At 33.5% G+C, this 11,097-nt stretch overlaps 1 protein-coding gene across 1 annotated transcript in view; it reads left to right on the top strand.

Annotated features, from left to right (window-relative positions):
* The window catches only part of LOC130810535 (small RNA degrading nuclease 5), an 11,681-nt gene extending 975 nt beyond the window's left edge, over positions 1-10,706 (top strand). Inside the window, exons 4-14 of the mRNA XM_057676637.1 lie at positions 493-626; positions 712-815; positions 1,806-1,931; positions 2,008-2,078; positions 4,547-4,606; positions 5,232-5,287; positions 7,628-7,688; positions 7,772-8,039; positions 8,493-8,674; positions 8,750-9,039; positions 10,489-10,706. Coding sequence (XP_057532620.1) covers positions 493-626; positions 712-815; positions 1,806-1,931; positions 2,008-2,078; positions 4,547-4,606; positions 5,232-5,287; positions 7,628-7,688; positions 7,772-8,039; positions 8,493-8,674; positions 8,750-9,039; positions 10,489-10,612 — 1,476 coding nt within the window. The 3' untranslated portion in view covers positions 10,613-10,706. The remainder of the gene's footprint in view (positions 1-492; positions 627-711; positions 816-1,805; positions 1,932-2,007; positions 2,079-4,546; positions 4,607-5,231; positions 5,288-7,627; positions 7,689-7,771; positions 8,040-8,492; positions 8,675-8,749; positions 9,040-10,488) is intronic.
* Positions 10,707-11,097: the final 391 nt, after the last annotated feature.

The raw sequence follows: 11,097 nt of genomic DNA, 5'->3' as shown, positions 1-11,097 counted from the left end.
TAATTGAGCATATTTACTGTTGGTATAATATAACTGTTGTTCCGGACAGAAGATGCTTTTGGTTGCTGCAAAGGGAGGGTGGTGATTAGGGTATTTCACTAGTGAATTGAAGTTTGTGCAATTTTCTTTGAGATGCCTCATAATTTGATTTAATCTTATTGTGATCACTACCTTTATTGACAAGTTTGGTTTGGCTTGATTTCTAGTTTCTGAAACCTGATTTTTTTGAGATCAATGTATTGTAGACTTGGTTTGTGGCTTCCTATTTTGTGCGTTAATAATCGGTACCAATATCAAGATCTAGCTCAAGAAAAAAAATTCCATTTTGAATGTGAAAAATTGGCGATGCCCTTGTTTCTCTCCCTTTGAAGTCCTAAATGAGGAGGAAGCTAAAAAGCTTAGTTAAATTATCAGTTTGAAATTAATCTCAACATTTATAAACTCATATTACGTATTCTGGGATTGCTGATTTAGTAACATTATGCGCTGCAGAACAAGCCCCTCATCCCGAAAGTGGTTCTTCTATATGTTCCAGGCCTTGATGCAGCGTTATATATGTCGCAAACAAAAACTTTTAGCAATTTGAAAAAGTGTTGTGGTAATCCAAGGGCAGTTCAAGCTTTAAGGTTGGCTGAGGCACTGATTTTGCTTTTTTTTTTTGTTCTTAATTCTTTTATGTTTACCTTTTGAGTGTTTTATTCTCTATACTAGCTGTTTATTAGATGGTAATCAGACAATTGATGCCCTTATGACTTGCAAGTTCAAAAGAAAAAGAGACAAATCCTCCAAGGATCAGAACGAGTCCTCTCCAAAAGGTATTTCATTAGTAATTCTCTCATAATCTTACATAGTCCACTTTTTAGCTGCCTTTAGCTGTTCCACTTGCATCCTCCTTTTCTTCTTTGTTCATTACTATGTTACCTGGAACACAAAATGGTTCAGGACACGGGATGGGTACGGTTAACATTTTTTTATTAAAAAAATTATAACTAATTAAAATCAGGATCTAAAGAGTTGCATTACATGAATTTATTGCAAAATACAAGTACACATCTACAAAATTAATCTGATTATGTGCATCTTTGTTTTTAGGTTGTGTTCGTAGCTTCTGATTTCATAAATGTGGGCATTTTATTTTCTAATAGCAATTACCGTTTGTGAGATTGGTTGTTCGTCGTTTTCTCTTTTCCTGAAATCTAGATATTTTCAAGCTAGTAAATGAGAAGTTATAGACATTAGAATACCTTGATTGTGCCAATATAAGGAAAAGTGGAATTATTTGCTGAACACAAGTTTTCTAAGTTATCCTCAAGCTAGAATTATTCATGGAGACTTATCCTGAAATTACATAACGCATAGGCGCAGGTTATTAGCTTTTTTCATAGGTTGGTAATTGGGTATGGTCTTGCCTGATGCCCTGATTTAGGATATGTTGTTCCTCTCCTGCAACCTATTTATGATGAGCTCTATTCCAAATGTACCTGAGCAAAAGATGTATCGACACACTTGTTTATTGGGTACCTATTATCGAGGCTGTTCAAAATAATGAAGTTACTATGGAAATGTAGAGGTATAGTCAATGTGTCAAACACATTTTATATTCTGGGGTATCCAAATAGTACTTAATTGATGTGCAATATGATCCAAAGTGTTCACCAACCTAATCTTTTGTTGTTTTAGGATCCATACAAGATTTTTTACTCAAGAGACTTTGTTTATGTCACTTCATAGTTATGTGTAGGATTACTAGCTATTATTCATATATGCTTACTATTTTTGATGCTTAAAGTTTTTCCATAATGCAGAAGCTAGTTCGGGATCTATTAACTTGTCCCCAACTAAACTTATGAAGAATTTGCCATTCCCTATCTCATATTATACTCTTACGGAAACACAACTTGAGGATAATGGATATTGCCTCAATCAGCCTGGTAATAAACTATTTCTTTATCTCTCTTACTTTTCTTAAGCATTGCATTTTTTTGATTGTTTTTTTACATCATCTAGGTTTCCGTTCAACGTGCCCTGCTCCACCTGGTTCTTCCCCTTGTGAGCTACTAGCTCTTGATTGTGAGATGGTAAGATTTGATGTAGTTTTCTACTTTGTGACTGCCAGTAGCTTTTATTTTGTTTTTGCGGCTTTTATTTCCTCTACAAGAATCGTGTTTTCATCCTTGGGCTAAAAAACATCAATGCCAAAACCTTATTACAACATATGGTGTCGAGTGCATGAACTAAAGCATATCAACGTGAGATTATTCGCAACAAAGATTGTATGCAAGCAGGCTAATTTGATACTAAATGTACAACTAAGTATATCAATTCTAACTATTGATTTTGTATTTTCCTCCAACATTCATTTATGTCTATTGTTGCATGTCTTGCAAATCTCAATTCTTCATGTCATTCTTCACTCTTTATTCTTGCCCTTTTCACTTTTAAGTTCTGCAAAGTTTTGACCTTTCACTTTTCTCATTGGTACGTTTTTTGTGCTTTGGACTAGAGAAACCAACACAAATGATTTTCTCCCATATTATCCCTATTATTTGAGACTTCCAAGACCATTTATAATGTTTAGAATTTAAAATTTCCTCCACTCATACACTCTAGCACATGTATTTTTATCCATCGACATTGAATCCTTTTCTTCACATCTTGAATATGTCCCTTTATTTTGAAGAGGCCAAAGATTTATAGTTCTTTGATTTCCGATGGACTATAGTATAATGACTCATTAAATCACGTGTTTTTTATGTGAGATTGCAATTGATGTTTGTCACCAAGCGTCAATCTGAAACAATATGTTTGTAATCAATAACAAGGGTAAAGATGGCATAAATATGACCCCCAAACCCACGCTCCCTCGTTACGTTACACAACGCTCATTATGTAACTTGTTTTAGAGTTGTCACGACGTTAAATATCATAACATAATAGTGCATCGATTTCACTGTCAAAACGCCGCGTCGGCAGTTACACTTAGTGTTATGCCTGTTATTTTATCGTTCAATGATATTTTCGCTGCTACAATGTCATTTGTCTCCTCGTTAAAATTTCATTAGTACCTATTAATTTTAATTAATAAGATCACTTAAATAGTTACTGATAATTTTAGTAGTTAAACAAAATAATTATCTAATAAGATAATTAATTATACACTAAACGTATATTATTGCATAATATTAGTAGTTCAACAACAAAAATGCAGATATAAGTTCAAAACTCCCCTTATAAGATTTTTTTCCTTTCAAAAATTCACTCTACATTGGCCGTGATTCGCGTTATTACCCGTTATAGCCATTTTTCACTGCATTAGGACCATTTCTGCAAACGCATTCGCAACCACAATTTTTTTTCATGGGTGGGAGTCATTTATTAACATTGGGGGTAAGGAATGATGATGTGAAAAATTGATCAATAGTATTTGAAAGCATCACTTAGTGGCAACTCCTTCGTGTCCAACTTTACAACACCTATGTTAGGATTATTTTTTCCCTAACGACATTTCATGTACTAGGACTTCGTTTAATACCTTTTGTATCCCCATCTATAACTTAGCAACCTTATCTTTAGGTTTGACACTAATATGATGTCTTCAAAGAGCAACATGCATCATGACACTTCTCTTTGAGTAGGTCTTACTATCTTTTCTTAGACTCCTGCATACAAAACAAGCATAATTTTGATCCTGAATAGTTGTGATTAGGAATTCTTTAGTTGCTACTTTACATGTCTTAACACTAGTTTACACTTCCTTATACATATCATGGACCATATGTGATATGCATATACATTTCATGTTATGTTGTTTTTTATAAATTATTTTTTCATACACCTTATTATATTTTGTCATACACCTTGTTCTACTACGTCATTTAAACCATGTGTTGCATTAAATGTAATGCTTCCATGTTAGATTGTACTAACTTGAAACGCGAGGTTTAGGATCCTCTACATTTCTTTTCTTCTATTATTGATGCTAAGATTGTTACTCCTAGGTTACCTTTGGAAATATATTCCAATAACTCTATTTTTCCCACAGTAAAACTCTAAACCATTCTTTAAGGAAATAAACCATCCGTTTCCTTAAGAAATGAAAATGATATGAGCTCAAAACCAAAATGGTTTTTGGAATTGTGCATCTTTTCAGATGGCATGGCTCATAAGCTTAATCCCTCCTTACTTTATTAAAGAGGTTAATTAACCAATCTTTTGGCATCTTTATTCTCTATATTTTTTTAAAGAGCTCAAAATCAAATGGTTATTTCTATTGTCCCTTGATTGCATAGATCAAATACAATTTCACATAAATAAAATGTGCACATAATTTAACGAGTCATTTTACTATAACGTATTATAATCTGAAACCAAAAAACTATAAATCTTTTGCCCAATTGAGAATGGAAAACTTTAGACAAATATTCATTTAAAATTTTACATGTTTTTTGAAGAATGTTATTTCACCTTTTGGATTTAATAATTATTATGTTTATTGTTTAGGACTTTCTTTTTGCACTAAATTTCTCAACGCATGTTTCTTTTCTAGTGTATTACATGCAATGGGTTTGAGCTAACGCGGGTGACTCTCGTCGATGTTGAAGGTCAGGTGCGTTCTCAACAATTACTTTTGCTAGTGTGTAGTAGATGCTTTGTGATGTTCTTACTAATAAGTTAACTATTTGGTGGTGGCTTATTGTGACTTGTGAGTAATGAAGTTGGGTTCTATGATGAACATTTGTTATTCACCTTTTCTTTTCATTGATTCGAGGAAGTTATTTCCTTGTTACCTCGTTTTCTTCCTAAATCTTACATTTGTTTTATCATTTCTTTTTTTATTAAATGTATATATTTTTGTCATTACTGAAGAATATTATCTGATATTTGTGAATTTTTCAATGGGAAATTTATTATTATTGTCTCTCTTTGTGTGTAATGTGTTTCATTTTCTGTGTGACCGTATCATATGACATTTCTTATATGATTGCTCCATTTTCTTATACGTTAAGTTTGGACCACTATTTCTCTCTATCAGTTTCTCCCCACCTATTTTTGGCCCACTCATGTGCTTGAAGTTCAAAAAGCAAGCAATTGAGAGTGGAGCAATCTCATATGGATATGTATGTGTTTATGCATAAAGTATGCTTAATTTCTCATACTCTTATTTTGTTGCATGCATCTTTTGTTTGTTTTATCTAATATTGTTTGTCTTTTTTTTCTAAAAATTTTTCCAGGTTATGTTGGATAAGTTGGTTAAGCCTTTTAATCCTATTATCGATTACAACACAAGGTATTAATATTTGATTTGATCACAAATTGTCGATGTGTCTAATTCTTATTTTATCATTAGAAGCTTTCAGCCCAATTTCGCAATTTGTGAGCTTATTTAGTCAAGATAATATTTTTCAAGAAATCATCTTTTGACACAAACTTTTTATGAAAAATACTGATTAATTTTTTTCATTAAACTACCTCCGCAAAATTCTCTCTAAATACCATATTAGCAGTTTTGTTTTGTTTCATCAGTAATATAAACGTTGACCATCATGTATTATTCATGCACACTGTCACATGATTCAATAATTTGCTTGGGAATAACGAATCAAAATAAGCGAATTATGGTCGGTTTTGGGCTATTTTAAGATCATTTTGAGTGAATGGCGAATTCAAAAAGTTAATTATGATTCACTAATCTCCTTGTGAATTACGAATCAAAATGAGGGAATTATGGTATATTTTGGGCTATTTTAGGATCATTTTGAGCGAATGGCGAATTCAAAAAGCGAATTAACTGGCGAATTATGTTACATTGTTCATGCAAGCACCAAATTAGAAATTTCCTTCCTCTAAGAATGACTTACGACCTCGCAGCTCAACTTCACTCTTTTGCCAATGATCGAGCCTAAGTCTGACCTATATATACACGTCTATCAATGTGCTTACATGAGTAGTAAGTGATGGCCAAAACTTTGTTTAAATGATCAAAGATAATTAACAAAGTTAATTCGTAATGCATTGGAGATAATTTTTCTATTTAAGGTAGTTTTATAAAGAAATAAACCTTGAAAATAGTTTCTTTTTTTGGGAAAAAAAATCACTTCAAAATGTAGTTTTATAAATTCTTCCTTTGATTTACTAAATTTAATTGGTTTTTCAATTGACAACTAAATCATCAATCTATCACAACTGAAGGAAAGTTTCATTTCTCAAGTTTATGATCTTGGAGGATTCCACAAAATGAGTTTTTCCTCCTCCATTTATTAAGCACATTACGAGCTGGTTTTACTTTTACTAAATCCTCTAACTTGTTTAGTCTTGGTATTAAACAATGATCATGGAAATGAATTTTATCAAATGAATTTTATCGTTTATTTTCATGAAATGTGTTATGGTATGCCCATGGTAAAGAATTTATCATCCTCAAACATATGTTTTTATTTACCCCCAATGCCCCACTTTCCAAAGTGATAATAGATGTGAGTAAATTTTGTGAAGACAAAAATTGATTAGAGTAGGACAATGATCATCAACCTTTTCAAATAATTTTCCTAGCTAAATTACATTAAATTTTCATTATTATTTTCACCATTCAATATCAACTAGTAGGGGTTTTAATTGCTATAATTAAACTCATTTAGTCTTAACTCTCAATCCTCCTGCTACCAAACAAGGCCTAATATCTAGGCTATTTGCATGTTAATATTTTGCAGAATCTTGTGTCAGAATAGCAAGCTTTCAATTTTTGATAATTTTCTTTTAAATTGGCCTTTATTTTGGACTGATGGTCAAATTTCTAATCATTATGAGTTTTTCCAGTCAAGTAACCATTTAATCATACCTTTCTCACGTTGTTATTTGCTAGAAATGATAGATGAGTCCATGTATTACAACTGATGCTATATTTTTGGGATGTGTTACTTTCCAACTTTTGGTGGGCTACGAGCTTAGATGCGGTGCTCAATTTCGATGAGTTCATTTAAAGGTTGCTTGAAGTTAAGTTATCTGAATTTGATTGTGTAAACCCTTGGAGTAAAAGACTATCAGTATCAACATGTGTATTTGTTTGGTGAAGACAAGAATCATGACAACTCAATTACGGAAGAGAAGCTGTTAAAAAGAAACAAAGGATATATATTACAAAATTGCTATTAAAGGAGCGTGTGGCAATGATTTTTAAAAGAGATGAGTAAAGTACTAACCAAATACATGTTTAAAAGGGTTGAGTCAAACAAAACAAGTCAGGTACAATCATCTTTGATGGGTCATATATGCCATGCATTAGTGTGTTTAACTTCCCTTACTGACATTTTTGGATGGTTGTATTGCTGTTTTCTGTGGACTATGTACTTTATCTGTGATTCTGCCTCTCCCTTGCTTGGTATGCATATGTCTTGGAGCTGTACCATTGAATCATTGGCTCTGGTTTAGTAGTATAATGCCATGTCAGATTTTTCTAGCTCATTAAGTCCATATGATTCAAATATGGGCTCTGGTCAATTTGGGTTTAGTTAGATCCCTTGGTTTCTTTATATAGCTCTGTGATGGTTTTCAATGAGTTGAACTGTGCTTAATTATTGTGGATCAAAATTCAGGATCAATTTGCTGACTTTTTTGGTAATATTATTTTCAGATATAGTGGAATCACTCCTGAAATGTTAAATGATGTATCTACTAGTCTCGAGGACATTCAGGTGATATGTGTTTTTTTCGCTGATTTTTGTTCATATTGTATGCTTAAAGTATTATGTTAAATCTTTTTTGTTTTTCTTCGTAGGAGGAATTTTTGGAGATTGTTTATAAAGAGACAATTCTGATTGGACATTCATTGGAGAATGACTTGTTGGCACTAAAAGTTTCGCACGATTTAGTTATTGATACTGCAGTATTATACAAGCATCCTCGTGGGGGCTCATATAAAACAGCGCTTCGTGTTCTTGCAAGGAAATTTCTTTCTAAAGAGATACAAGATTCCGGACGTGGCCATGACAGCATAGAGGATGCAAGAACTGCAATGGAATTGGCATTGTTAAAGATAAAAAACGGTAAATAAAGCTAAATCTTTGTGCTCCTAGCATTCAGAATAACTTCAAGAGAAGGGAGTTCTCACATGAATTGAATCTATGTGTTCTTTTGTTTTCTACTTCCTCCGTTCCAAAATACTTGCACCATTTGATTTTTCACGCAGTCCAATTCACTAATTAAATCCTTAATATCTCTAATTATGTAAAATAAAAAATTATAAAAATTTGATATGAATAATATTTGCATTGAGACGAATCAAATAAGATTCTTAATTTATAGATTAAAAATTAATGACAAGTTAAGGGTGATGAATGAATAGTGCGTTGTCTGGTAATGGTGGAAGTAATTTGGAACGGAGGAAGTACCTAAAAAGTGTTTGTAGGACATCACTGTTGTATTTTTTTACTTGACCTACTTTTTTTTGTTGGAGTTGTCTGCGTCGTTTATGTAATTTTGATGTTTGTGGATTTTAGGTCCTGATTTCGGCTCCGCTCCACAATTTACACGAAAGAAACTTATTGATGTATTAACTGAATCTCGAAAAACATCATCATTTATTGATGATCGTTCCATTGTGAAGCGCCACGCTTCTGGGACATGCAATGCGATTCCTGTCTCATCTGATGATGAAGCACTTTCCAGAGCTTCGAAAGAGGTAATAAAAAAGTCGTCTCGCGTTTGATTTCTGTGGAGTAAAGCTGTTGTATTGAGTAATCGTACGTGTTTGCAGGTGAAAAACGATAAGGTTCATTTTGTGTGGACGCAATTTTCAGAAATAAATTCATATTTCAAAAAACAAGTAGTTGATGACGAGCTATTTAAAGCTCGGCTTGCAGAGTTGATAGCTTTCGTTACTTGTCAGAACAAGTCCTCCGCAAAGAAATGTTGCAGTGTACCATCTACGCTCAAGGAGATCCTGACCCGCACAGATTCCAGAATTTACAAGCTCTATTCAAGCTTACCCTTGAATAGTATGCTTATTGTCTTTACTGGTCAGGGAGACACTGCATCAATCCACAGGTAAATTTTCTTGACTGAAGACGTAGAATTCGGGAGTCCACACTTGCTTTCCAAGTAGGGATGACAATTTAGTCCAAATCCGACCCTAGTCCGACTTGATCCGAGGAAAATAATCTGATTCGAGTCCGAGGAAAAAGTTATCCGACTTCGACTCCGACTTTATGATCCGAGTCCGAGTTAGAGACGGACCGGTGTTGGACCTTATTAAAAATCCGACACTCCGACCCGACTCCGACTTGAATTTGACTTTTACCCCAATATATTGTCTTCTTTAAAACTCTAGACGTGACTAATTCGAGCTCTCTCTCATGCTAATTGTAATTTTCGATTTTGAAAAACTACTTGGTATTTTTATTTAGATTAATGAATCAAAATAAGACAAATCAGATCAAGAGAAATAAAATACGCCAAATCAAAATGCGAGAAAATTTTGTTAAATTGTAGTAGTAGGACTATTTTTTTTGTTAAACTTGAATTTAAAGTACATTTTTTTATTAAATTGTATTTGAAAAATATATTTTGTTAATTTTGTATGTTTTAAAATCATTAGTACAATATCACGATAAAGGTTGATAAAAATCCGACTCCGTTGGAGGTTCGAGAGTTCGAGTCGGGGCAAACTTAGAGTATGCATAATCCGACTCCAAGTGGAGGTGGACTGAAAAAAAGTTCGACTATTATCCGGAGCAAAGTCGGAGTATGTATAATCCTAGCCGAGTCCGACAAACATCCCTATTTCCAAGCTTTTTTTGTCGTCTTTTTTTTTTTTTTTTGAATTTTGCATAATTTATAGCTTGTCATTTGTCTCCCGTTTGTACAATGTTACAACTTATTCATGGGACGAACATTCCAGAATATGCACTCATTATGTAGTATAATTCATCATCATCATATCCAATATATCCTGCTCATAGGAACTATGATTAGAGTCTGGGGAGGGAAGAAAGACGGTAACCCATACCCATAAAAAAGGATGTGGAAGGAATTTCAGTAGTATAATTCACGGGCTGAATTTCCGGAAAGAATTTTTGAGGGTACACACTTTCACTTTTGTTCAAGGGTAAAAGTTACACGTTTCTCTTCCTTTTTTACAATACAAAAACAACCTAATCTCATCATTGCAAAACCACCAGCAACCAAACCCCCTCGAGTAGAGGTAGCGGACAAATCATTCCCGTAGCCATTCGAGTAGAGGGTAGGAGAAATGTGTACAGTCATTTCATCAATAATGATTTAAGAGAAATTGTGTGGCTACGCGAAAAATGAAGCGTGAGAGTGTTTCTGGGGATGGCAGGAATGTAATAAAGATACTGATAAACCTTACGGACGTTGCTGTTTAGCTCTGCTTTAGGCTCGATATGGAAGTTATCCTTAATCTAGTGCTTTTCATGTACTGCATCATTGTTCATCTATTGACGTTTTCTCTGCTATATATATGTATGTATACAGATTGCGAAAAATGCTGACGGAAGAAACCAAAATCGAAGTATGTCGCGAAAAAATCGTTAGGGTCTTGGAAGAACTCCAAGCACAAGCTGAAGTAGGACTTTGTTTTGTGGGCATTAAACAATGATTCCTCTTCTATAAACATGATGCTTCTTATTCTTTTGTAAGAGTAAAAGGTGGTAATTTGAGACTTAATCCAGACTTATCACATTGCACCTCTATTCATCTCTGTTACCTATAATAACTTGTTGCTTTATATTCATGTCTGATATTATATTCATGTCTGATATTATAAAGAACTCTACGATTTCTTTGAGATTGCTACTGAAAATGTCACTATCAGTAGCAATCTCAAAGGGACACGCGTATGCTTTAAAAATGCCTTGTTTAACTAGATAGATTACTTATGTCAAAAATCAACGAAAAGGGTGTTTTGAGAGAGGGTGAAAAATGTTACTGAAGTATCATTAGCCTTGTATATTCGAAACATTATAATGAATACATCGTAAAGTGGCTATATTGGTGCGGATGAAAGGAGTTGAGATAAACCACCTACTGAGGGTTCAGGCACTCGGCTCAACTTAAGGGTGTTCAAGTTTTCATAGTAATTTC

The sequence above is a fragment of the Amaranthus tricolor genome, chromosome 4, assembly GCF_026212465.1.
Source record: "Amaranthus tricolor cultivar Red isolate AtriRed21 chromosome 4, ASM2621246v1, whole genome shotgun sequence".
Lineage (NCBI taxonomy): Eukaryota > Viridiplantae > Streptophyta > Magnoliopsida > Caryophyllales > Amaranthaceae > Amaranthus > Amaranthus tricolor.
The sequence above is the reverse complement of the archived record's forward strand: the minus strand, read 5'-3'. Positions and strand labels throughout refer to the sequence as shown.